This window comes from Nicotiana tabacum, chromosome 2, assembly GCF_000715075.1.
Source record: "Nicotiana tabacum cultivar K326 chromosome 2, ASM71507v2, whole genome shotgun sequence".
Taxonomy (NCBI): domain Eukaryota; kingdom Viridiplantae; phylum Streptophyta; class Magnoliopsida; order Solanales; family Solanaceae; genus Nicotiana; species Nicotiana tabacum.
In genome coordinates this window covers 124,917,450-124,943,534 of record NC_134081.1, presented here as the reverse complement: position 1 = coordinate 124,943,534, position 26,085 = coordinate 124,917,450, and the positions used below count along the sequence as shown (strand labels likewise).

The 26,085-nt window shown below is 36.3% G+C and overlaps 3 protein-coding genes and 1 long non-coding RNA gene across 4 annotated transcripts in view; 3 read left to right on the top strand and 1 right to left on the bottom strand.

Annotated features, from left to right (window-relative positions):
• The window catches only part of LOC107798038 (protein TIFY 10A-like), a 202,404-nt gene that overhangs the window by 123,701 nt on the left and 52,618 nt on the right, over window positions 1-26,085 (top strand). The gene's annotated exons all lie outside the window — the stretch shown is intronic.
• On the top strand, window positions 1,701-4,469 carry LOC107764240 (uncharacterized). The gene is made up of 4 exons (XR_001643208.2): window positions 1,701-1,857; window positions 1,934-1,980; window positions 4,061-4,132; window positions 4,244-4,469. It is a non-coding gene; the product is annotated as an uncharacterized LOC107764240 (long non-coding RNA).
• On the top strand, window positions 13,641-16,226 carry LOC107798035 (pentatricopeptide repeat-containing protein At5g50390, chloroplastic-like). The gene has a single exon (XM_016620960.2). The coding sequence runs from the start codon at window positions 13,963-13,965 to the stop codon at window positions 16,069-16,071; it is 2,109 nt and encodes a 702-aa protein (XP_016476446.1). The 5' UTR covers window positions 13,641-13,962; the 3' UTR covers window positions 16,072-16,226.
• LOC107798037 (uncharacterized) lies at window positions 17,641-21,849 on the bottom strand. The gene is made up of 6 exons (XM_016620962.2): window positions 21,380-21,849; window positions 20,358-20,465; window positions 19,488-19,649; window positions 19,235-19,406; window positions 18,034-18,107; window positions 17,641-17,919 (listed from the first exon to the last, which is right to left on the bottom strand). The coding sequence occupies exons 1-6, from the start codon at window positions 21,713-21,715 to the stop codon at window positions 17,839-17,841; spliced, it is 933 nt and encodes a 310-aa protein (XP_016476448.2). The 5' UTR covers window positions 21,716-21,849; the 3' UTR covers window positions 17,641-17,838.

Sequence of the window (26,085 nt, the reverse complement as noted above, 5' to 3'; positions counted from 1 at the left end):
TATGCAAGTGTACATGATTGTAAAAGCCTTTAGAGCTGTAGAGAAAAGGTTGAATGTACCATCATGTATCGTCTTGCTTCGCTTATATTCTGTTATTGATTCTCATATCATTGAAATATTTGAGCAGCAAGGTTTAACAACACTAACACAATGGTTTTCCCATATGAAAAAAATATTGTTATCTCTTAATTATTATTATATCTTTTGTTCATGGGTCTTAGAAAAATACGTATTTGATAAAGTTTATCTGACAGGCATATTATTTTTATGACATTCTGAGAAATCTTATTAACGTATTTCTTATGCATTTCATGCATTTATACATGTACATTGACCCATGACCAGATGGCGTTATATACGCGTATATATTTGGGATATGGGAAAAGGTTACGGCGTTATATACGCACCACCACATGATCAGCTGGTATACGTTGATGATTTTACCCACAGTGGCCGAGATGATATGATGGGATGCCCTCAGAGGTCTGATGATGTTATGAAACATGTACCTATACACGACATGACATTCATACACATATGCATGACACTATAATTATTTCATGATTTACAGAGTTATCCAGACTTACAGGTTGAGTCATTTACTCTATAATTCTTCCATGTTTGTTATGTACTTATTTATGTGCCTTACATACTCGGTACATTATTCGTACTGACGTCCATTTTGCCTGGGGACGCTGCGTTTCATGCCCGCAGGTCCTGATAGACAGGTCGAGAGTCCTCCAAGTAGGCTATCAGCTCAGCGGAAGGTGTTGGTGCGCTCCATTTGCTCCGGAGTTGCTTATGTGGTCAGTATGATTAGGACATGTACTGATTAGTATGGTGGGGCCCTATCCCGACCTTTATGACATTTATATACTCTTAGAGGCTTGTAGGCATATGTCGTGTATGTGAAAGATTGTACGGCCTTGTCAGCCTATGTTTTGAGTTTATAAATGATCATGTCGGCCTATTAGGCCCATATGTCACGTGTATATGATGATGTAATAAGAAAGATACGTTACGTTGGTACTCGGTTGAGTAAGGTACCGGGTGCCCGTCGCGGCCCATCGGTTTGGGTTGTGACAACAGCATCGTCGGAAGATGTCGGTAAGGAATTCCACATGTGGGTTACCTCATGTGAGCAGTTAGCGGTGGCGTGATGTTGATGAAGCTCTTGCGAGGAATATTACTTGATACTCGGTAAGAGGTCGAGTGTGTGACTGTAGCTGGTGATTCAGAATGTCCATGAAAAACTTAACAAAGGACTTCGAAAAGTCTGGCGGGTTAACGGTGCGAGATCTTGGTAATTGAGAAAGGAAAATCCTTGCGGGTTCTGATTTTTATATAATGGCAGCTTAAGGCTAAGTGGAGGAGCCTGCTATTGACAATTTAATTTCATGGTTATGTGTTAATTTTTAGTTTTGGCCTGAGGCATACTTGTGGTTTAATTATAACTTACAGAGGTGGAGATTGAGGATGATTCGGGTAAGTAAATTTCTGAATGCAGGTTACATTCACTACAAGAAAAAGGCTTTTTAGGGACCAACATTTAGCGACGAGGTACAAATTTGGTCCCTAGAAGTACACTAGTAAGGACGAGAATATACGCTAGTACTTAAATCTCTATTTTTTCATTAAATTATTAAAGAGAAACAAAATTAATTCTGATATATGGTCCTCAATTATGCATATTTGACGCGCGAGAAAGTGGCGCCACACCAAATTGGAATAAAACTTAAAAAATAATTTACTCTAACTTTTAAGAAACCCTATGTCTCCCGATTTCTCTCAAGGCTTATCTCCCTCACTCCTCAAAGAAGTATAAACCCTAAATCTCCTAAAACTCCATAAAGGAAGGTATGTGTACTGAAACTAAATCAACATTTTTCTTTTATCTCTCTTAAGATAGGTTATCTAAACTCATTTTTTGCAGATTTGGGGAGAATATCAAACTGAAAATCTACTACTCATCTATCACAAGTAAGCACACTTTCTTTCTCTATATATTTGAGTTAACCTTTGTTTAATATTTCTCAACAACCCATTTTTTCAGGTTTGTGAAATCTTGATTTTTTAATTTTTTTGATAGTAATTGGTTGCTACGACTCAACAATTGTTTTTACAATCAGTTCTTTTCCAGATTACATTTGCTTGGGTGTCCCTTTTTGAATTTCTTGTAAAAGCCTATGCTTTGTTTGGTGTTTGTTCTTCAAATTTGTTGTTCTCTGTTTTTATTTTTGAATCTTACCCTAAGAAGAATTTTTCGTTTAATTGAAGTTGGAGGAAGGATTTGTCTGCAATTGTTTATTTCTTATAAGAAATAACATCTTTACTTCAATTTGTTTAGATTATCTATGAGTGAATTTTCATTGGAGCCTTGTTGTTGTAGCATTTAGATTATTCTTGGTTCCTTTTGGTTTCTCGGTGTTCTTATCTTAATTCTGGAAACTTTCTTCTTTATGTTAAGCAGAGAAGAAGAAAATATGTGTATTTGGATATTAATATTGCATCTCATTGCAATTATTAGTCGTGTTATGGGACATCCCTTGCATACCACAATTGGTTAAAGTTTGTCATAATGATAAAAATAACTGAGAATTTGTGTTCTGCATTTGAGGTGATTAGATTAGAATTATGGTATATGTTTTTTTAGACAGAGTAATGTGTAGTACCATGTTACTTCTGTACAACTGTTATGGTCTTAATTTCTTGGTGCATTTGTTAGTAGGCAATGAGTCATGATAGCTGAGAAATAGTAATCAAGTCCTTTTGTTATATTTCTAGTCGAGTCATGATAATATTGCTTATATGATACAAAATTTAGAATTCGGGCTTCTTCCTCTTTACTTAGTTCGCTAGCATTAGTGTTAATATGATATCCTTTTAGTCATAGATTGATATTACTACCTAGAGTTTCATTGCTTTCTTGGCTTCGGTTTTATTTTTATCTTGTTGTTATTCCTACTTGTTGCTATTACTTTTTTCATTCGTTCTCCAGCCGAGGGTCTGTCGGAAACAGTCTCTCTGTCCTTCCAGGGTAGGGGTAAGGCTGTGTACATCTTACCCTCCCCAAACTCCACTTGTGGGAAATTATTGGGTTTGTTCTTGTTCTTCTTGTCATTAGTTAGTAATTGTTAATTCTAGCTCATTGTTCCGAAAGGAATGTACTCCAATGGACCAGAGAAATTGTTGATGAGTAACAAGTACACTAGTTGATGAGTGTTGAACAAAGAAATTGCGTTTTATGTTTATTTTGACTTTTTAATTTGTAGCTTATCTCATTCTAGTGATATATTATTAGTTTTAGCTTCTTAAATGTATCATCATTTCTGGATAATTAGCTACAACTTCTTATGGCTCAAGACACTTTGTTTCTTATAGAAACCTCTTTTCAGTTATATCATTTTTCCTAAAAGGTTATGTGCACCTTAGAGTACTTTCATTATACTATATCTTTTTTCTAATTTGATTTTTATGGAACCTCCAAGGTTATGGCACCTAGTAAGCAGTGAATGCAACTTGTTGATAATCAACTTGATGAATATTTGGTCACATTACTAAAGGACATGACTACACTCAATATAGGAAATTGAATGTGCTCGTTTTTTGTACTAACATCCGAGTATGCAGTTGAAAACACTCTTCTTTTCCTATGTATGATTTATGGTTTTTTTTTTCTTGCATGTGTATAGTTATTGGTTATAGATTAGAGCAATTTGTACAACATTTACATTTGTAATTCTCTACCAAGAACTGCAAATATTTTCTTTCTGCTAACCTTCTTGGTGCATTACTTTTGTATCCGGCTCTGTGCTCACTTCTTGATTGAGGATCCATTTCATTCGTATAGTTTCAAATACTAAAAGATAATTAAAGGTATTGACTCCCTTAGTTCCGGTTCTGGCTTTGATTATGTATGCTCTTTGCTGGTTGCTCTGTTGTATAGAATATGATCTTTTTTGAATTTGGACTTTACATTCCTATTTAAAAGGCAAGAACCCATTTTGATATTTCAGATGTGCCTAGTTTTTCTAATTCGTTTTTGTTTATATTCATGCAGCCTCGTTTATATTGTTGTTTTATTTTTGAAGTGGATATATATTACACTTAGTGAATTTGGACACTTTTTCGGGTAAGAGGTCAAATTATTATTAGAGTAAAATTGAAAAACTTTATTATTTAATATAATTTTCTAGTGATATTACAATCTTATTAAAGGAAATTTTTTTGAATATTTTTACAGGTTTTGGAGGCTAAAGTTTACAAATCAAGAAGCGGGCTTTGAAGACATACAAGTTGACTTTTACTTGGCTAGAAATGTTGGATAAAATATTATATTAAGTTTAGGGGTGTTAACTAGATCTTTTGCTAAAGGGTTCCAAAATATATTCTACCATGGTTGTACAGTGCCACTAACATATACTATTCACTTTTTATCCTTAATTATTATATATGAAACTATATCTATCATTATATTATCTTTTTGTGAGTAAATTTTCTATTTGTAGAATGAATATATATATCTGATTTGAAAATTTATGAAAAATTAGAATTTAGGACCACCTATGCTTGGTCCTTAATAAGATTAATGACCGGATCTTCTTGTCCTAAAAGTGTTTTAGGACAGGTAAACTCGACGCTAAATGTTTAAAGGCATTAAATATTACACGACATTGATTTGTCGTAAAGGCCATATTTCTGGTCCTTGAAATTATTTAAGGACCAGATTACAACTAGTCGTTAATATCTTTTAAGGACCAGTATTAGTCTGGTCGCCAAACATATTTAGGGACTAGATGTCAAACCCATCGCTAATAGCCTTTAACGACAGAGGAACTAGCGACCAGTGACGATCAATTTTAACTGGTTGCTATATATAATCTAGGACCAAAATTAGGCTTGTAGGGACCGTTATTCTGGTCCCTGGATGGCATTTTTCTTGTAGTGATTGCACTTTATGAGTATATGAAAATCATGGGATGATCGAGTTGTTATTGTTTGATGTAGTACGTACGAAGTATGAATTTGATTGGTGACGTTAAGGCATGGTTACTTCTTTAAGTGTGGTCAAGCTAAGGGAGCACGTGTCTTTCGGCCCGTTCGGGGGGTACAATTTAGAGTTGAGCAGAGTGAAGGACTCTCTAGAAGGTTCTAATGGGTTCAAGATTTATATATAGCAATTGAGAATTTCTCCGGACTTGTGCATGAATAAAATCTGAGATTTGCCTTTGATGGTGCCTGGGCTTACGGAAATTCTGTATGACTATGGATTCTACACTTTAGTATAAGGAAGGTAAGAAGAACAATTTTAAATTCACATAAGGTATTTTCAGAGTGAGTGTTATAGTTGGAGTATTTATGAAGGTGCTTAAGAAGAATACAACTGCTTAAGGACCGTAGGGCGTTGTGGTTCTATGCTAAGGTTTGTGGGGTGAGTTGTGGCTAAAGATCGTGGCGATTTAGCAAGGAGAAGTATCAATCTGAAGACAAATTCGGAAGGGACTCGGAGAAATAGGACAACATGGTAATAAACATGATCGGTTCTTTTGGGTGCTTATGATGTGGGGGTTTTCTACAGGTGCTTTGTGGCAATACTCTTTGATTTGGCGACCTGCGTGGCTGGGTTGAGTTAGAGAGATTCAGTTCTAATAGCTTGGTTGTGTGCAAATGGGTCTCGGAGAGTTCTCAATGGTTTTTACCACGACTCAAGGAGTATATTTTCTGTCAGCGTGAGGAATATGTTGCGTATTGGGATTTTCTCCAAGAGGAGATCAAATGGAAGGTTTCTGATTGATCGGGTATGTGTTCTGCTTTGTGACTCAGAGTGATTATGAGATTCTTGTACTCTTCACAGGATGGCATGGTAAATGCGGTGTATTATGTGGGATTGAGATTTGCAGGTGCAAGGTCACGGTTCAGTTTTGAAGGAAAGGACATAAATTCGTAGGCAGCATGGGCGGTTTCAGATGACTAGGTAAATGATATTATTAATTGGTATGGCCTGATGAGAGTATACATTTCAGAAGGGGCAATGTATTTTGATTCATCGATACTTCATTGGTATTGCGGCACTCTCTTGGTTGATCGACTGCTGATATTCAAATTTTACTATATGGCACGGGGGAATTATAGAAGCATTTCTCGTGGGATGATCGTGTATGAAAGATGTGTTAGACATTCGGCAGTGGAGTTGGGATAAGATATGGTAATTCGTGTATTCTATGAATTTGGAGATTGGAAGTCCTCAGGAGCAGATTGTTTCATGGTTGTGGACTGTGAAGTCATGGCCGAAGCTAGCTAGATAATAGTATGTGTTATGATTCAGTCATTGTTGGCTTTCGGAGGATTATTTATCTATTTGTAGGTGACCAGAGTTGATTTGGGGTCCATTGGTAGGCCCAATTAGAATGTGTATTCTACACTGAGTCTGACTGGTTGGCTCCCTACTGCTATTGTTGAGTGATGTGTCATTCGGTTGATGTTGAACTTATTCGTGATCTAAAATGATCTGTGAGTTACTCTTCTATACTACGAGAAGTTGTGTTTCATTGGTTATATGCACACATGGTGCAGATCTATTGGGGGCCTTATGGCAGAATTTGAGCGAGATGAGTATTTGAGTATTGCATGCTCGATTGCGTATTGGTTATGTTCTTTCAGGTTTTGTGTGGCATTTTTGTCATTTGCCTCTCCGTCGTTATTAATTTTGAGCAGGGTGGCTCGAGGTAGATAATATGGACAAGCATTTGGATGGGGGCACGCATTGCAACAGAGTTATGTTAAGGTATGAACCTTGTGTTAGAATCGTGTGATGGTTCTTCGGTGTGTGATGGATTTTCAGCATTTCTTTGTGGCGGTACTTGTTAATTTGGCGGGGCAGTTCTCTCATTCGAGTCATTTTCCATGACTGAATACATTTGAATTGTTGCGTGTTGACGCACGGATGGCACGGTTTGTGGTTCTGAGCTATACTGGTATGGCATGTCTGTGGGATAGTTGTGTTTAATAATATAAGGCCATTGGACCCAGAATGGGTACTGTCAGGTTTGATTACGGTATATTTGGGAAGGTGGCATTGAAAGTCGGCTAAGAAAGGTATTATGGTTCTGGGTGGGACGAGAGAGCTCCATGACGTGCTGATCTGATAAGAGATTACGAGATTCTGCGTGTTTCTTTTATTATCGTCAGTGTACGAAGTTTTGGGGTAATGTTTGGTTCGATATGGGGTCTAATACTAGTACTTGGTTGGTTTTGGAGTAGTTATTGTGATCGGGAATGGTTCTACGAGCATGCGAGTTGTGTAAAATATTAGTTGATTATATCTGTGGTTATAGTTATGGCTCGATGCAGCTCGTTCAGTCTTATACAGTGTGTGGATGTGAGATTCGGGTGTTGAAAAGAATTCTGGATGTTAGAAATTTGGCTACAAGATTTTTGGGCTAAGGTTAAATTAATGATTTTCAGTTATGTTGTGTGGTCAGACCTATATAGAATAGGGTGACATGAGATCACCCCCGGGTACATGCATGGTAAGATAGAATAGTGATTTGATGGCCTGAAAACAACTCCTGGCACGTTCGAGGACGAACATATGTTTAAGTGGGGGAGGATGTAACGACCCGGTCGGTCGTTTCGAGAGTTATAGCCCCGTTTCTCCCATTTCTGCTTCTTTTTGAGTCCTTCAGCTATGTTGTGTTATACCGGGTTAGCTGGTTCGGCACCGGAGTGGTTTCAGAGTGGATTGATCGATTGAGACACTTAGTCTCTAAAGTAGAAGTTTATGTTAGAAAACGTTAACCGAACGTTGACTTATGTGTAAACGATCTCGGAATTTAATTTTGATGGTTCTGTTAGCTCCGTTAGGTGATTTTGGACTTGGGAGCACGTTCGGAATGAGATTTGGAGGCCCGTGGTAGAATTAGGCTTAAATTGGCGAAAGTTAAAATTTTGGCGATTTTGGTCGGTAGTGAAAATTTTGATATCAGGGTTGGAATGGAATTCTGGAAGTTGGAATAGGTTCGTGACGTTATTTTTTACTTGTTTGTAAAATTTGAGGTTATTCGGACGTGGTTTGGTAGGATTCGGCATCGTTTGTGGAATTCGGAAGTTTAGAAGTCCTTAGGTTTGAATCCAAGTGTAATTTGGTATTTTGATGTTGTTTTGAGTGATTTTATGATTTGTCTAAGTTCGTATGATGTTGTGGGATATGTTGGTATCTTTGGTTGAAGTCCTGAGGGCCTCAATTTGATTCCGGGTGATTAACGGAACAAGTTTGGAAATTGGAGGAATTGCTGAAGTTGAACTCAGCTGTCATAATCGCACCTGCAGATGTCTCATCGCAGGTGCGAGCCCACAGAAGCGAGCGGATGATCGCAGATGCGAGATTGGAGGAGGTGGGCAGAAGGCGCAGGTGCGAGAAGGTTGTCGCATCTGCGAGCCCGTAGGTGCGAGACCTAGGGCGCAGATGCGGAAGGGAGAAAAATGACTGGCTTCACAAATGCGGAGAGTTATGCGCAGGTGTGCAAGCGCAGACGCGAGAAATTGGCCGCAGATGCGAAACCTGGAATCTTAAGTGAGTTCCGTACCTGTGATGAAAATTCCGCAGGTGCGATGTCGCAGAAGCAGAAAAAGGACCGCAGATGCGGCTTCGCTGGGCACAATGTATAAATTGAGGACTTCGTGATTTTTGCTTATTTCCACCATTTTTAACTCGAACTTTGGAGCTTTTGAGGGGATTTTTGAAGGGCATTCAAGGTTATTCACTGAGGTAAGTTGCTTGAGCTCTATTATCATTAGCTATGGTGTTTTCCCGTTGATTTCTCACCTAATTAGTAGGATTTTTGAAGTGAAATAAGAGGGTAGGGCTTGGGATTTTGGAGAGAGTAATTTGAGGATTTGAAGGACCAAATGATGTCGGATTTTGATGAATTTCATATGGTTAGATTCGTGAGTGAATAGGCTTTCGGGTTTTGTGACATTTGTCAGATTTCGAGACGTGGGCTCGGGGTTCAGATTTGAGTCGATTTTGGGTTTTGAGTCTAATTTAGTAGTTTTCTTGTGGAATTGATTCCTTTAGCATATATTAATGGTATTGTACTGCTTGTGGCTAGATTCGGGACGCTCGGAGGCCGATTCGAGAGGCAAGGACATTGCGGAGTAGAGATTTGCTCGGATTAAGGTAAGTAACGGTTGTAAATCTAGTTCTGAGGGTATGAAACCCTGGATTTTTGTGTCATGTGATTATTTTGAAGGTGACACACATGCTAGGTGACGGGTGTGTGGGCGTGCACCGAGGGGATTGTGACTTGGTCCGTCCCGTGAAAAATGTAAAGTTGAATAACTTGTTGATAACTATGTGCTCTCTATGTGTTGTGGAAATTTGACTATAAGTCATGTTAGAAACTATGTTTAGGCTATATGTTGGTACTGTTGGAACCCACAGAGGTCGTGTACATGTTGAACTATCTGCTTAATTGTTGTTTTGTATTCAGTCACAGTTTACTTGATTATTTTATCCCAGTCTCTATTGTTTATTATTGATGCATCATATCATTGTTGTTTGGGCTGATTTCATGATTATTGAGAGCCCGAGAGACTGGAGAGATTTATGACTGAGCAAGACCGAGGGTCTGATATTGAGATATTATTATAGCACGTGAGTTGTCCGTGCGGATCCAGATATTATTATAGCACGTGAGTTATCCGTGCAACACATGAGTTGTCCGTGTGGATCTAGATATTATACTATGGCACGTGAGTTGTCCGTGCAGCACGTGAGTTGTCCGTGCTTATAGCGCTTGGGCTGTAGGAGCCCCTCCGGAGTCTGAACACCCCCAGTGAGCGCGGGTACCCATTGAGTGTGAGTGTTGAGGGCTGAGAACTGAGTGGTTGAGCTGTTGTGACGAGTTGAGTGACCGTTGCCCTGAGAGGCTGTACTTGCTTTTCATTTGTGGTTGCACTTAGTTGCTATCTGTTATTGTTGTGAAATTTTTCTGAAGGAGTTTATATCCGGATTACATGAACTGGAATTGTATAAAATTGGTTTGACTTAAACTGCTGGATTGGAAAGCATGTCTATTCTTTGCTGGAATTACTGAAAATGAACTATAATTGTGTAGCTCGTCACTATCTTCAGTTATTTATTTATTTCTGTTACTTATTGAGTTGGTATACTCACGTTACTCCCTGCACCTTGCGTGCAGATCCAGACATTTTTTGTGACTGTAGCGACTGCTGATATTCCTGTAGCTGATCATTGAAGTTAGCAAGGTAGCTGCCTGGTGATCGCAGCCCTGTTTTCTCCTTCTTTATCTCCCTCTTAGTTGTATTTTGGACTTTTCCCAGACTTTGTTAGTCTTATTATTATCGGACCAGTTTTTAGTAGTTGCTCATGACTCAGTGACACCCCGATGATTGGAGCTTTTCATTCCGCATTTCTATTTTTGAGTTCAACCCTTGTTTCTTTTATGAAGTTCTGCTATACAAGACACCTTTTGGCATATCTGTGAATGAATTGTTGTAATATTGTGGGAGTCGGCTGGTCTAGTACCATCGATAGACGCTATCACGACAGGTTTGAGTTTAGGGTCGTGACAACTATATTTTGCGTCTACATTAAGATTCAGCTAAGCCTAGCTTCACACTTTCGGGTTTGAAGTTCAAATTTGAGATCTTTATACAAAAAGTACTTTTTTAGCCGGTATACATAAATTATACATTGAATATATACAATTATACATAAAATATATATATACACACACACACACACACACACACACACACACACACACACACACACACACACACACACTAGTATCTATGAATGTGCGTTGCACGTTGATAATGGGACATGATGGTTTAAATATTTATTTATATGAAGAAACAATAAAATTTAATTAATAAATTTTTTTAATATATAACAATACAACAATTATCTAAATACCGAAAAATATTATTACATTAGCATAATACATGAATTCGAAATGAAAGGGCACCATCAAAACTTACACAAATAATTAATTTAGTCATGTTAGTTAGATAATTATGTATTATAGTTTAAAGGTATTTAATATAATGGTATCTTACCGAACACTTCTTTGTAGATGATGTTTTCTTTGTGTATGTTTCCTTCTAATGCTTTGGATACTCTGCCATAAACAGAACTCTTATTGTCGATATTGATATCCCTCTTAAAAGTGTAACATATAGTTCATGTAAGAAAATATATTATTGTAAATATAGTCCACTATTTAGGATGTTTGTCCTTGTGCTTTAATTATTATAATTATAAAGCATAAACATACTGAAAATTATTTTCACACAAATTTAAAAGGATTTTCTTTAGTTTCTAAAGACGAAAGTTGAATTCAGAGATAAACACATACTTAGAAGCACATTGACTGGTATTATAATTTTTACATGTATTAAAAACTTCTATATACCATATGTGTACTATTACATAACCTATTCGGGGGATCTAAGTTTTTCAGTAGTATGATAGGCATATTTTCTTCAAAATTAATCTATATGCAATGTAAGATTAATTTTAACTTAGTTTATTATATATACTGTGACACTAACATACGTAAGAGATAATGAATTTGACAACAAACTTTTATGGTATAAGGTCATTTGGTATTGAAGTATTAAAGTATTCTTCTTGGTAGTAATTGTTGATATCATCTTCTGCTGAGTCAAAATTGAAAAATATTTTATTTATATCATAAAACTTAGCAATCAACTTTTTATTTAGTTGATCAATATATTCATTTTTGTAACTAAGATACCTCTTTAATTTCTATCACGTAATTTGCACAAATTGTATTTTAATCTAATGACGGAAATATTTTCCTTATTGCACCACTATTATAAGTGGGGTTGATAACCAAGTATTTTGGAAGAACTAAATCATCTTTTATTGGATGCTCTTCTTCATTTCCGACACGAAACAAGAAGTCACTGAATGTTGGATCTGTTCTTACTTTTATATTTCTTGTCATTTGAATCTTTTTCAATTTGAGGCCATAAGTATAATTTTGGCAAGCTAGCTCTTATAGTCTCTGCTTTTGTCGATTTTGGAACTATTGATAGTACTTGACAGAAATTACCTCTCAAACTATTACTTTTCCACCAAACGGTTCATTGATATCCAATATATTCTCTTAAACCTTGGGCAATTGTTTTGATCGTTTGACGCTTAGCCATAAGCGCTTTATACCATATTATCAAATATTACTTTCCTTATAAATTTAGCACTATTGCTCTACTTTGATATATCTGTGATGGTTATTTTCGTTATTTGAAAAGGTATATCAAATCTAAAATGAGTTGTACGATCTCATAATAAAATTATTGTTGGTACCCCACCATTATTATTGTTAATGGTATTATGCATCTTGATCTCACATTTGTAAGTAATGCATGATATAGAAATATTATTTCGATTCCGCCAGATGCATCTGCAAAGGCTAATCCCACTGTACCAGAGGCGACTCTTTATAATATAGTCTTGAAAGTTTGTTCTTGTTTAGGATGTATCTTTGATTGTACTTCCTCAGACACTTGTATGTCCTTCTTAATACTATACTAATTTTTTTCCTTTGTGATCTATTTTTTTTAATCTCTAACGCTCTTTTTATGAAATAAATTTATGTACCTTAAGATTTTTTTAACTTGATATAAATTTATCTTTTATGAAATAAATTTATGTACCTTAAGATTTAAGTAATTTTACTCGTATGATAAATTTAAAAAATAATTGAATAGGATTTTATTGCTAAATAATTAATTGAAAGATTTGATTATTTGGTCTTAACATAAAAAATAATTTATTTTCTGTTGATTCAAATTCTTAATATTAGTTCATCTCTTGTTTTGAATATTTAATCATAATTATAATTTTATTTAAGATAAATTTTATTTTTAAAGAGTAAAAAGATCGATATGACATTCCACTTTTAGATCTTTATGTTTGCAGAATCATTAGTGGTATTACCTCTTACCAACTTTCTCTTTCTAACACATTTATATTCTTAAAAAATTTCTTAGTTGTTCTTTAATAATTGGGTATATTTTTTACTATTACACGAAAAATTAATAATAAAAAATATTATTTAAATAGGAAAGCAGTTCAAATATAATATAAAAATATATATTACCTCCAATTTTTGAATCAGATTTGGAGAAATTGCATCAATTGGGCATCTGAAGCTAGGCTTAGCTAGTTCCCAGTTTCATACTGAAAGGTGACTAAAATTTAGATATTTTGTAAAATCCGCCTATGTCTCAAAATAGCGATCCTTCAAGCTGGTGATTTGCACATTTCGGCTGTCATTCTTGATTTTTTGATCTCGCTTGCCCTATCAGCACAGAACTTCAAGTTTAACAATTATTGCTCCTCGCTTGTCCCATTAGCAACACTTTAACTTTTAACCTTAAAGGTTTGATCACGAGGCAAGCGGGGGTTAAAAAATCAAGACCATTCATTTTCAAGGCGTAATTTCCTGCCTTTAAGCGGCTATTTATGCACTTCTCTTCTTGAAATAGGCTAATTATGCAATCTTCTCATATAAGCCCAATCGATTTATCTCTCACTGAGCCCAAAGTTTGAAAAACCACGGAGGTCATGATATTTCCCTTGAAAGAGGAAAGATCTTCTCTTCATTGGTTACCAACTATCAACTACCCAACGGCCGAAGCCAAAAAAGGAAAAAAATAAAATAAAATAAAATAAGTGGCGGATTTTTCGAAGCTGCAAATATCAATATTACAATTGCGGAGTTCGTTGTGGAGATCAGAAAATTCACTCATTTCCCCATTATCGTTTGTACCCACACTGAACTGGGTTGATTGATGCCCAATTGATGCAATTTCTCCAAATCTGATTCAAAAATTGGAGGTAAACTGTAACTTTAACTAATTTCTTAAAACACCCTTTATCTTTCTGTTGCTATAATCCTGAAAATGGACATATCATTGCCACTGAATCAGCTAAAGAGCAGCTGCAAGTATGCAGCTTTCTTGACAGACCCACAAGTTTTAAAGGAAAGACTTTGTCTTTCGGGTCATTGCTCTTTATTCAGTAAGAAAAGGTATAAAAATGCGTTTTTTAAGATCAAAGGCTCACTTTCTGAACATGGGTTTATAAAGCCAAGACCCATGTTTAAACCTTCAAAAAAGGAGGAAATTTTGATTGAAGAAAAAGTAACCCAAATTGAGGATTCTTCAAGTTCAGGGATTAGTGCTCAAATAGAGAAGTTAGTTTTTCATAAAAGGTATCACGAGGCGCTTGATTTTTTCGAGCTGTTAGAATGTGAAGGTGATTGTCAGTTAGGTAGTAGTACTTATGATGCTTTGATTACTGCTTGTATTGGGTTAAGGTCGATTAGAGGTGTTAAAAGGGTGCATAATCACATGGTTAGTTCTGGATTAGTATTAGACCAGTATTTATGGAATAGGGTGTTGTTTATGCATGTAAAATGTAAAATGATGTTAGATGCACGTATGATATTCGATGATATGCCTGAGAGGAACTTGATTTCTTGGAATACGATGGTTGGAGGGCTAGTGGATTTAGGGGATTATGTAGAGGCGTTTAGGTTGTTTTTTGTGATGCTGGAGGAGGAGGAGGAGGAGTACTCTGGTGCTGATTCTCGGATATATGCCACGATGATTAGAGCATCTTCTGGTTTAGAGGTTATTTCTTTGGGACAGCAGTTGCATTGTTGTGCTTTGAAAATGGGGGAAGACGATAATGTTTTCATGTCTTGTGCTTTAATTGATATGTACAGCAAGTGCGGTAGCATAGAGGATGCTCAGTTTGTTTTTGATCAGATGCCGGTGAAGACCACAGTAGGGTGGAATACGATTATTGCTGGTTACGCGCTCCATGGCTATAGTGAGGAGGCTTTACGTATGTACTATGAGATGCGAGATGCTGGTGTCAAAATGGATCACTTCACATTTTCAATCATAATCAGAGTTTGCACGAGATTAGCTTCACTAGAGCATGCTAAACAAGCTCATGCTGGGCTAGTTCGACATGGATTTGGATTAGATGTAGTTGCCAACACAGCACTAGTTGATTTCTATATCAAATGGGGAAGGATAGAAGATGCTCGGAATGTTTTTGAGAGGATGCCCAAAAAGAATGTTATTTCCTGGAACGCCTTAATCGGTGGATATGGTAATCATGGCCAAGGGATTGAGGCTGTTGAGCTATTTGAGCGAATGGTTCGTGAAGGAATGATGCCCAATCATGTTACTTTTTTGGCTGTTTTATCTGCATGTCGCTATTCAGGTTTATCAGATCATGGGTGGGAAATATTTGAATCAATGAGTAGAGATTACAGTGTGAAGCCTCGAGCAATGCACTATGCATGTATGATTGAATTGTTGGGTAGAGAAGGACTTTTAGATGAAGCTTTTGCATTAATCAGAGATGCTCCATTTAGGCCTACTATTAATATGTGGGCGGCGTTACTGACAGCTTGTAGAGTCCATAAGAATTTTGAGCTAGGAAAATTTGCAGCTGAGAAACTTTACGGTATGGAACCAGAAAAACTTAGCAATTATGTGATGCTTTTGAATATATACAACAGCTCCGGGAAGCAAGATGAAGCTGCTGCAGTTGTTCAAACATTGAAGAGAAAAGGTCTGAGAATAAAGCCGGCATGCACATGGATAGATATAAAGAAGCAGCCACATGTTTTCCTGTCCGGAGATAAGTGCCATGTGCAAACCAAGGAGATATATCAAAAATTGGATGAGCTTATGCTGGAGATTTCCAAGCATGGCTATATTACAGAGGGAAAAACCTTACTTCCCGATGTAGATGAACGAGAACAAAAATTGCCTCATTATCACAGTGAGAAGTTGGCAATATCTTTTGGGCTCATAAGCACATCCAGTTCAACCTCACTGCAACTTGTTCAGAGCCATAGGATCTGCAACGATTGCCACAATGCAATTAAGTTGATAGCCATGATTACTAAACGAGAAATTGTTGTTAGGGATGCCAGCAGATTTCATCGATTCAAGGATGGCACTTGTTCTTGTGGCGACTACTGGTGATTCAGTTGTAACCTACATGTGAAACCATACTTTTGTATGTAATTCATTTATTTTTACTGATTCTTCTTTGTTGTTATGAGAATAATCATATGGATATACCTTGCTGTTGGCATTGGAGATCATTACAAATTTTGTCATATGATCTTTCCTGATGACTTGCTTATTCTACCCATGATAGCCAAATTAGTTCCACCACCAAGCCAAGAAACTGTGTGCATGTATGTAATCTCTGCATCATTATCAGTGTGATGCAAGTTTCCTTCTCTCCTGGAGAAAATTATTGTGGATGTCCACATTCAAACTTCCTACCTTCACCAGGTAGGGGTAAGGTCTTCACTACCCTCCCCAAACTCCACTTGAAGGATTATACTGGGTTTCTTTTTGTTGTTGTTGTCCACATTCAATCTTCCTATCTTTTCCATGTAGGGGTAAGGTCTGCGTACACAGTACACTTCCCAAACTCCACTTGCGGAATTATACTTGGTCTGTTGTTGCTGTCTACATTCAAACTTCAAAATTTCATCTGAATTAGTGTTTTTCTCTTTTTCAATTTCCTTTTGGTGCTAGGGATTTAAAAATGTTTATCGTGCAATGTCCGTGTAGTTATTTTAATGTGAACAAGGACTTAGTTTTGGTGCCTTAAAGAACACATTATGAGTTTTGACTAGTTAATGTTATTAAATATGCTACTTATAAAAAAAATGAGAGCAAATATTGCATTTCTTATCTTTTATCCCCTCGGAAGTAGTAGTATTTATCCTTTGGTAGAAGATTACTCTGATTAAGTCTGTTTTAGATGGCATTCCAACCTACCTGACAGTGGTAAAATTAGGAATTTTTCCATGGGTGTTCAAATTTAAAAGAAGTGAAAAAAAATTCCGACAAAGGATTTTCAGTGTGTTATATACCTCTAAAACGTAATATTTTACCTATGTACATAATGCAATTTTTCGACGACCCTTATGACCATGTGGCAAACCCTTATGACCATGTGGCTTTGCCACTGCTACCTGATGTCAATTATTCCCATTCCAATTAAGCGAGATTCTAATGAAGATAGACTGGACCATTAATTAGCTCTATGTTAGTGCTGATTTAGTTCATTTATTTCGCTGAATTTCATTTTAACCCAATTTAGTTTATGTTGGTCCGAAGCGTTTTTATTATCGTTAGACTTCTGCTACTACAGACTTGTATTTGCAAGTGGGTAATTTCAATATTAAAAATAGAGGTCACTATATCCTCTAGGTAACAGCTATTAGAATTTAGACCATACGATAACCCCACCTTAGCATAGAAGACTCAACTTTATATTGAGAGAGACTGAAATAATCATACATCCCCAGCAGCATTAGACATTTCATCCAAGTAAAACTGCAAATACACATTTGTCATTAGTCTTCTATAATTGATCTCTCTCTATCGTCCATTACCTAACACAATTACAAGCTAAACTGAAACCAAGTGAAGCAAGTCAAACCTTATGTTTAAAGTTACTGATGAAAAGATTAAATGTTTTCTCTATGCATGCCGTTCGGACAGCAAATAAACAAATGAAACAGCTTTCTACTTGTAACAATATTCTCATTTTGCCAGAAATAAGCAGTATCAACGTGTATAAGCACATGCTGTGGCCAAAATGGCAAGTCGACTGCATGGTATTCCGCTAATTCAAATTAGCAGCTCTGCTGATAGACACAAATTATGATTTTTATTTTGCAAACCACCAGGCCCATAAAATAGTATTAGCCACTGTGCAAACTGTATTCAACGCGTGAAGACCCTCTGCATAAAACCTTGCAAAGAGCCTCCCATTCCTGCACCAACTGCTTCAGCCAAACGTTGTGCCTGCAAAATTGCAGGTTTGTTCTCAGAACCAAAACTTTGAAGTGCAAGATAGAATCCCAGTCGCCTCTTTTTAGGGATAGTTGAAACAAAATAATCACATTAGCAGCAAAATACCTCTTGAGCAGTCTTTTTCAGATCAAATGCATCTTTGATTCGTGCATCCAAGAATGCCCATGTATCACGAAAATCTGTCAACAGATAAACAATAAAGCCGAGAAATATAAGACAGATGCAAAGTAAACAAAACGAACAACACCTTCTAGAGAGAGCAGAGAAGAGACCTTTCTGAATACATGGAAATTATTGGTGAAAGTGGAAGAATATTCCAATAGAGGCTGCTCGCAAGGGAAGTTTTGTTTGCTATATTAGCTGCCCAACTAATTATCAGAGGGGTTGGAGGCAGTTAAGCTTCAACTGTGCCTCTAAAACCAAAAAGTAGGCAAAGCAGATTGCCCATTGGATTATACTTCAGGATTAGAAGTGGTAGAGGAGAGGTACAAGAAAGGAGAGCAGAGGGAAGATGAATTATAAGACTGCAAAGCAATTTGGAAATAATGGCAGGCATGGTTGCGTCAAGAGCTTCATGAAGCTTAGATTCTTAAAAAGCACCAAAACCATATGAAATCCATTTCCCTAGGATATCTGGTATGAGGTGCCACCTCCCTTTCTATTCTAAAGTCATTCATATTTATATCCTTTCACCAAAAGATTCCTAATCCAACAAATAATGTCTGGCATAGGAATCACGCTCTAAAGTAATTTCTAGCGAAAAACATGCAACTACAGATACATTGCTAAGTGAGAGCAAAGTTGTTACATAAACACATCAAAAGAGGACCTTGTACCGAATATGGAGCAAGTGTCCTGTTTTTTCACGTAACAATGTTAGGAGAGTTGGAAAAGTGACATTGGCAACTTCAGTTTGATGAACCAAGGCTCCAGCAAGAGTACATCTTTTGCTGGATTATTATCCCAAGAGATAATTCTGTTGCCATGCCTCTTGCCTTGCCATCCCAAGAGATAATTCTGTTACATCAAAAAATGCTTTTTTTCCATATATTTAGAGAGTGATTTAGCGAAGTATGAATAGTTACTAACAACCTAAGAGGCTTCCAGCCAACTCTATGAAATAGTCCCATGTCAATAAAACAGTGCGAAGCAGGAAGAACTGTTGACGGTGGGGCATGTTAGGATTATAATGGGGCTCAATTTTAATTGATCATAAAATTTTAGTAAGACTTAAACCATAATATTAGAAGGATAACAGGAGAAGAATGAGCATCAGACAAAATACATAACAGTTAAAATGACACACCTGGAGAGCTATCTGTCAGCATGTATAGTTCTGTCGTGGAGTATATTCCACCTAGGACAGTGCGCTTCACATACCAATCAATTTCACTGGCATCATCACCAACAGCATGCCAGATCTCATCAACCAGAATTGCACGCTGCTTGAAGCTTGTAGGAACATTCAAGGGTTGAGCCTACAATCAGAAGTTGTTGTCTGAATTTCTGCAAACCAAAAAGGAAAGGGGCCTGAAAAGATGTAAACTTTAAGGAAGTACCTGTATACTGAGAGCTTGGGCCCATTTTGATATGTACGGGGCCTGTGTTTCCAAGCGAATTTTGACAAGCTTTGCCACCCGCTCACTAGGTATCAAGTTTTTCAGATCCTCCGCTGATTCAATGATATCGATGAGTCTTTCGAGACACTCATCCATAAAATACTGAGAAAAAGAAGTTCAATATAAAAAGTTAATAGAGGATTAACTTATTGGTTCCCACAAAAAGAGAAAATAAAAATACTCACTAGATCAGCTAAGCAATTGTTAATACAGGTAAAAAAATCAGTGTAAGTTACAACATGATATTGATTCAAGAAAAGCCGAAGATTGATTGCTGAATGACAGAGCACTAAGCACCTTGCCAATGGTAATTTGTGTTAAAAACAAAGTCAGGGAAACCATTAGAGGTTTGCGGCTGCAACGTGTAAGCTTTTAAGCCCTTCTCGCAAACACTATGCAAATTAGCAATATCTTAGGATTTAGCTCATTCTTTGGTATGTTCATCATAAAAAGCACGTATGGCATATATAGTTACATAAAATAAGCTGGCAGGAATATATCATTAATAACCCTTTTATCATGGAAACACGATCATTACTTTTTTTACTTTGCATAATTTATCTCAAAGGAGTTCTCTGACTTACACTTATTACCAGGCAAAACAAGTGCAGATAGAATAAGGGGAAAACCAGAAGAAAAGATTAACAACTGAAAGGCAGACAAGCTTGTTTCAACATTTTTAGCAAAGCCAAAGATGTTACAACACAACAACATAAAGCCAAAGATGTTAGAGCTCTATAATGCCCGCAAAAGACCAATCACATTAAAGAATCTAGAACTATGAGTAAATGTAGGCGAACCATCATTTACCTCCACTAGCGCAGCTTCTTTCCGAGGAAATGATCCAACAATGGAAGGCGACACCCCAACATCCCTTGCACCTGAAATCAGGGCTGTTTCAGTCCACCCTAGCCGAAGCTGCAAACAAGTCACCAAGCACCAATTTCAAGTCCAATATATTCAAAATGGAACGGGGGATGTGTGTTTGTATGACGGAAAATATTTTTCAAAAGAACTTTCCTTGACGAGATCATTTCAGTGTTTGGTTACCCTAAATTGTAAGAAAATAATGTCTCCCCAATGGAAATATTTCCACCAAAAGGGAGAAAATGACTTCCTTCTCTTCTTCTCTTCTGGGAGAGTCAACTTCCTTGACAAATATATCAATTCTTACTCCACATCACTTACTTTAATCAACACTCAGACTTTGTTGCCAACCTTTAATATTCAGAATTACCACTAAATCATTATCCATCATATCTTACCATACACTTTGTAGGGTTAATCATATATCACCGACCTTTATACCTAATCAAATATAGGAAAACAATCCCAAAATATGATTTCTCAAAGTAAAACATCTTCCCCATAAAATAATTCTCAAGAAAACATATTCCTCCATACCAACGCATTTGAACATCCAAATATCCGGTTTCTTTGTTCTTTTTTTTGTATGTATATTAGAACTTAGGTGAACCTTCTATTACAGGCATCACCTTCCTTATATCACGGAAGCTCCATTAACTTTTTAATGAGGTTCATTTTCCACCTATTTTTCTTTTCCAATAGTATTACTGAATATGCTTACAGAAACTACTTCTACACTAAAGAAGTTCTGCAGTAGAATTACAAAGCATGTCAACAAATTCTAAGGTCAAATACAACAATTTATTCAGCCAATTCCACCAAATCAACAACATTATCCCCAAAAACGAATTCAATCAAAAACACATCAGACAACAACAAAGTAATCAGTCACATAAATATACACAAATATAATTCAACAATTCATATCCAATCCACGAAACAGAGAGATATTAAATATAACGAACCACGTGAGGGAGAGAGGCACTGAGCACACGCGCCTCTTCGTCCTTGTAATGAGCTTTAGGTCGTTTTGTTCTCGAGCTCGATTTTTCATGATGATGTGTCCTTCCTTCTTCCTTGAACGATGACGACGCCGTATAGTTAACCGGAATAGAGTCAACTGGAATAGGGTTAGCCGGAGTAGGGTTCTGATCCGTTAAGTTTCCGGTGGCAGCTGAAGTCATAAATCGAGTGGAATTGTTTACTGTTAGGGTTCCACTAGACGATATTGCAAGTTCCGGCCGACTGTAAATCCGGCGGTAAACTGCCGGCAGTAACCGCTTCGCCGCCGATCGACACATTGTTAACGATTTTCTCTGCTACTATTTTGGAGCTCAATAGAGACAAAAGATTGAAGTGTGAATAGTGTGAGCATGAATATCAGGGAAAGGTTCCACGTAAATGTTGTGAAGTGCTGCTACTTGTCAAATGTAGAAGCCACTGGATTTTAAGTTGGGCGAAGCCTAAAAATAAATAAGAACTTGAGGGGTCAAATTGTAATATATCAAACATTTGATGGATGTTTTCGCCCAAATATTGTTTTAGAAAAATGTTTCTTTGTTTGGTTTATCAAAAATAATTGTTTCGGAAATTAGACAAATTTCTCCTCTTCTTTTTATGGTTAGTAAGAAAATTATTTATCAAGTATAATATGTACAATACAAAAAGAATATATGATATATATTATCGAAAAATGTGTCAAAAAATGTGCCTTTTTCTCCAAGTTTTATGGGTTATTGAGGGGTTGTTCGAGAAAAGATTGAGTTTTTGAAAAAAAATGTAAAGAAAGAGAGACAAAGTTCTATTTAGATGTTGCCAATATTTTTAGGCTATAGGTGCAAATACCAATTATTGGCTAAATGGCTGCCAATTGCTCTTTAGAGTTGTTTATAGAAGATCCCTTCTATTTATGCAAACTATGATTCGGGTTTTGCACAAACCCAAGCTTATCTGCAATGGGCTGAACTTTACTCACCTGACCATAAAAGCCCAGCCCAACATTGTTCTCTCTATAGAAGAAGGGAAATTTTAAACATGAAAAAATGGCATTGTATAACAACTCATAAAGAGAATTGGCAATTTTTTAGCCTTCTTTTATGTTTGGCAAAGGTAGCCCCAAAAAATTAGTATTACATAACCAAATCCCAAAAAAACATAGTTCCTTATTTATTCACTCTCCATGTATCTCTTCTTCACTTTCCCCATATTTCTTCTTCAATATTTTCTTCTGTTCTCTCCTTGTATCTCTTCTTCACTTTTCCCGTATTTTTTCTTCAATTTCTTCTTCTTTTTTCTCCCCGTAATCTTCTTAAAGTTGTATAACCCCATCAACCAACTCATCTCTTTCAAACAATTCACTCAGCAATTCAAATTACTAAAATACATTCCATTGAAATACTTGTTGAATACACCATCAGATCCTTAAACGATGAAATACATATAACCAGGGAAGAGAATTTCTTTAGCCTCAAGTTCAAAAAATACAACAAGACTACTTCATTGGAGCTTTTCAGTCAATGACCTTAATAATGATATTATGACGTGAATTACAGATAAAAATAGGCTCTACTCCAATACATTCCTTCTTATTCTCTTTCTTTTTTCAAGAGGCAGATTCTAATTTTTTTTTCCTCTTTTTTTAATTGTGGGAAAAATATATGTGTATTTGAGATAGTGTACATCTATGTGTATATTATATTATATATCATGATATACATTATTAGAATTTGTACTATAAGGTTAAATCGTCCAATTTGATTTTAAGAGGGCGAAATTCACTCTGAATAAACTTACTTCAGTTTTGTTCTTGATCAAAAAAGGAAAATAAATTTTTGATATAACATGTTTAGAGCAAGTTGTGAGAGTAAATAATTTTTTTATATACATTTTTGTTATACCTCATATTTTCGTACGTGAGAGTACGCCATAAATAAATTGATGAAAGCTGGAAAATGATATGTCACATCCTGCATTTTTGTACGTTAAAAGTTTCATCGTAAGTTAATCGACGTAAGCTCGGGAATGATATTATTTTGAGGTTATAAGTATTATGCTATTTTCGAACAAGTGGTAAAGTAAATTCATGAAGGTGAAAGGGTAAGCGAATCGAAGAAAATAAGTTTCGTCGAAGTTTGACGTTTCGGGATAAAATACGGTCCAAGCTATAATACCCGGTATTTATGGACTTGTGCCTTACAAGGTACCACATGATAATGATAGTAAGGTGTATAAGGTATGTTAAAAGTAAGTAGTATTTTAAGTAATTTGAGATAATTCTTAATTATGTGGATAATTAGGTTACTTAATGATTTTGATGGGATAATTAACTAAGAAATTAAAGTCTTTGGATAAAGTTTAAGGGCCCCAATGTGGTAGCCAAGAAACTTGGTTAAATATGACTCTTAAGTCATAAAGTAATGTGACACCTTTAGAGAATTATATGAATTAGTCATCTTATCACGTGGGGCCCACCTAAAGGTTAAATAACCTTTCTAATTCACAATTGAATTGCTCATCTCTTAAAACCAAGCTTCAGCAAGGTCCATGGATTGCAATGGCAATGTGAGTATTTAAAAACATTTCATACGAAGACCATTTTATACTATATAGCATGGGATTTTATAATTTTAAGGAGTACGGTGCAATCGTTCTCAAGAATATCATACGGATTTTTCCCTACTTCGATCCGTCGTTACGTGTTTTATCACAAAAGGCGTGTGTTAGAGGGATCGTCAAGAGAATCGGCTCAGGTATGTTAAGTCTATCACTTCTTTCTTTTGGCATGATTTATACGACAGAAATGAAACGAGCAAATGCACAATTTTCATAAATGACTCTATTCATAGAAATACTAGAGATGCTTATGTTCTTGATTTCCCATGTGTAATATTATTCTATCATCTTTATGGGTCTCAGAAAATAAGTAAGTTGACAAAGTTTATTTCATGATATTAATCAAAGGCATAATGGTCTAATGACACTCCGAAAGATTTTATTGACGTAATTCTCATGCATTGCATTCATTTACATTGACCCATGACCAGATGGCGTTATATACGCGTATATATGTATATTATATATATATGGGATATGTATATTATATGTATATGGGATATGGGAAAAGGTTATGGCGTTATATACACACCACCAGTTGATCAGCTGGTATACGTTGATAATTTGCCCACAGTGGCCGAGATGATATGATGGGATGCCTTCAGAGGCTTGATGATGTTATGAACGCATATACCTATGTATGGTATGACATTTATACCCATATGCATGACATTATAATATTAAATGATTCACAGGGATATTCAGATATACATGTTGAGTCTTTTACTCCATGTTTCTCTAATGTCTATTGTTTACTGATTTTCATTCCTTATATACTCGGTACATTATTTGTACTGACGTCCCTTTTACCTGGGGATGCTGTATTTTTTGTCCGCAGGTCCCGATAGACAGGGCAAGAATCCTCAAAGTAGGTTATCAGCTCAGCGGAAGCGTGGTGACTTGAAACTTCTTACGTAATACCTTGCCACTAGGGCTTACGTTGCATCGAGGAATATTTGAAGTGATTTTCCTGATCCACTTAGTGGCTATATTATACTTCAATAAGCGTATTTTATAGCATCCCAATGTGATTCATTTGCATGGGTATTTTAGTCCCGTATAATTTATGAAATTCTCTTCAAATCATTACTCAATCGAAGGCCCAAACGTCATTCTTTATCTATTACAATTACATCCTCATTGTACGCTAGGGCAGCATTCCATCTCTTATAAATGCTACTGGTCTTAGACTCATTTGAGTTCATTCAGGCTATACTAAGCTTTCTATAACTTATAAAAACCATCAGCTCTCTTGTTTCATAGGCTTAATCCCGAGGACTTATCCATTCTCGTCACCTTCTCACTCGCCCTTTCTATTCCTTACTCATGTCTTCCTAAAACCTTATCGTTTTACCATACTTTAGCTTGCGACCTACACATATCTATTTATACTACTCGTAACCTTCCTTCAACTTGCTTGCATCATAGATTTCCTTGTGTTATTCTGGGACATCAAGCGAGACATCACATCGTCTCTAACCTTTCGTTACTCTCTTAATTAGGCTTTTCGATACCTAGAAACCATAGGTTGGAAGACATGCCGTTGACGATGCCACTATCATTCCTGAATACTGAATATCAGTACTTTTAGCCTTCTATCCGAAGTATGGACTATCCACAATCTTTTGCATTTGAGTATCTTGTGTGTTGTTCACCTTTACCTTACTACCTTAAACTCTTGCATTGTATCTTCTATTTCTTTCATGACTCCCCTTCCACATAGGTATCGTTCACATCCACGACTAGAAGCTCTATTATAATACTTGCACCTCTGGTGTATACACAATCCGGTGAGAGCTTCATACTGACTTCTTATAAGGCTGGTATATTGTAGATCAATATTGAGGTGAATCAAAAATGGATGGACAAAAGTCACAAAGTATGAGATGAGAATTAGGTCGACATTCTTAAGATGAACAGTAATGAGTAAGCATTAAAAGACCTAGATTTATACATATGGGATAAGCAACAAGAGTAATTTGGAATTTGGTAACAGACCTCAACAACGATAAATCGAAGTAAGAGTTATGGTATAGTATGACCTACCTAGATGCAGTAA

What these genes read in the sequence shown, in the direction of transcription:
- LOC107798035 (XM_016620960.2), top strand. Translation starts at nt 13,963, where the DNA reads ATGGACATATCATTGCCACTGAATCAGCTAAAGAGCAGCTGCAAGTAT.
- LOC107798037 (XM_016620962.2), bottom strand. Translation starts at nt 21,715, where the DNA reads ATGTGTCGATCGGCGGCGAAGCGGTTACTGCCGGCAGTTTACCGCCGG. An exon ending in AAGAAGCTGCGCTAGTGGAG is followed by an intron (nt 19,650 to 20,357) that starts GTAAATGATGGT and finishes TCTTTTTCTCAG; the next exon opens with TATTTTATGGATGAGTGTCT. An exon ending in CCCAAGCTCTCAGTATACAG is followed by an intron (nt 19,407 to 19,487) that starts GTACTTCCTTAA and finishes TTCTGATTGTAG; the next exon opens with GCTCAACCCTTGAATGTTCC.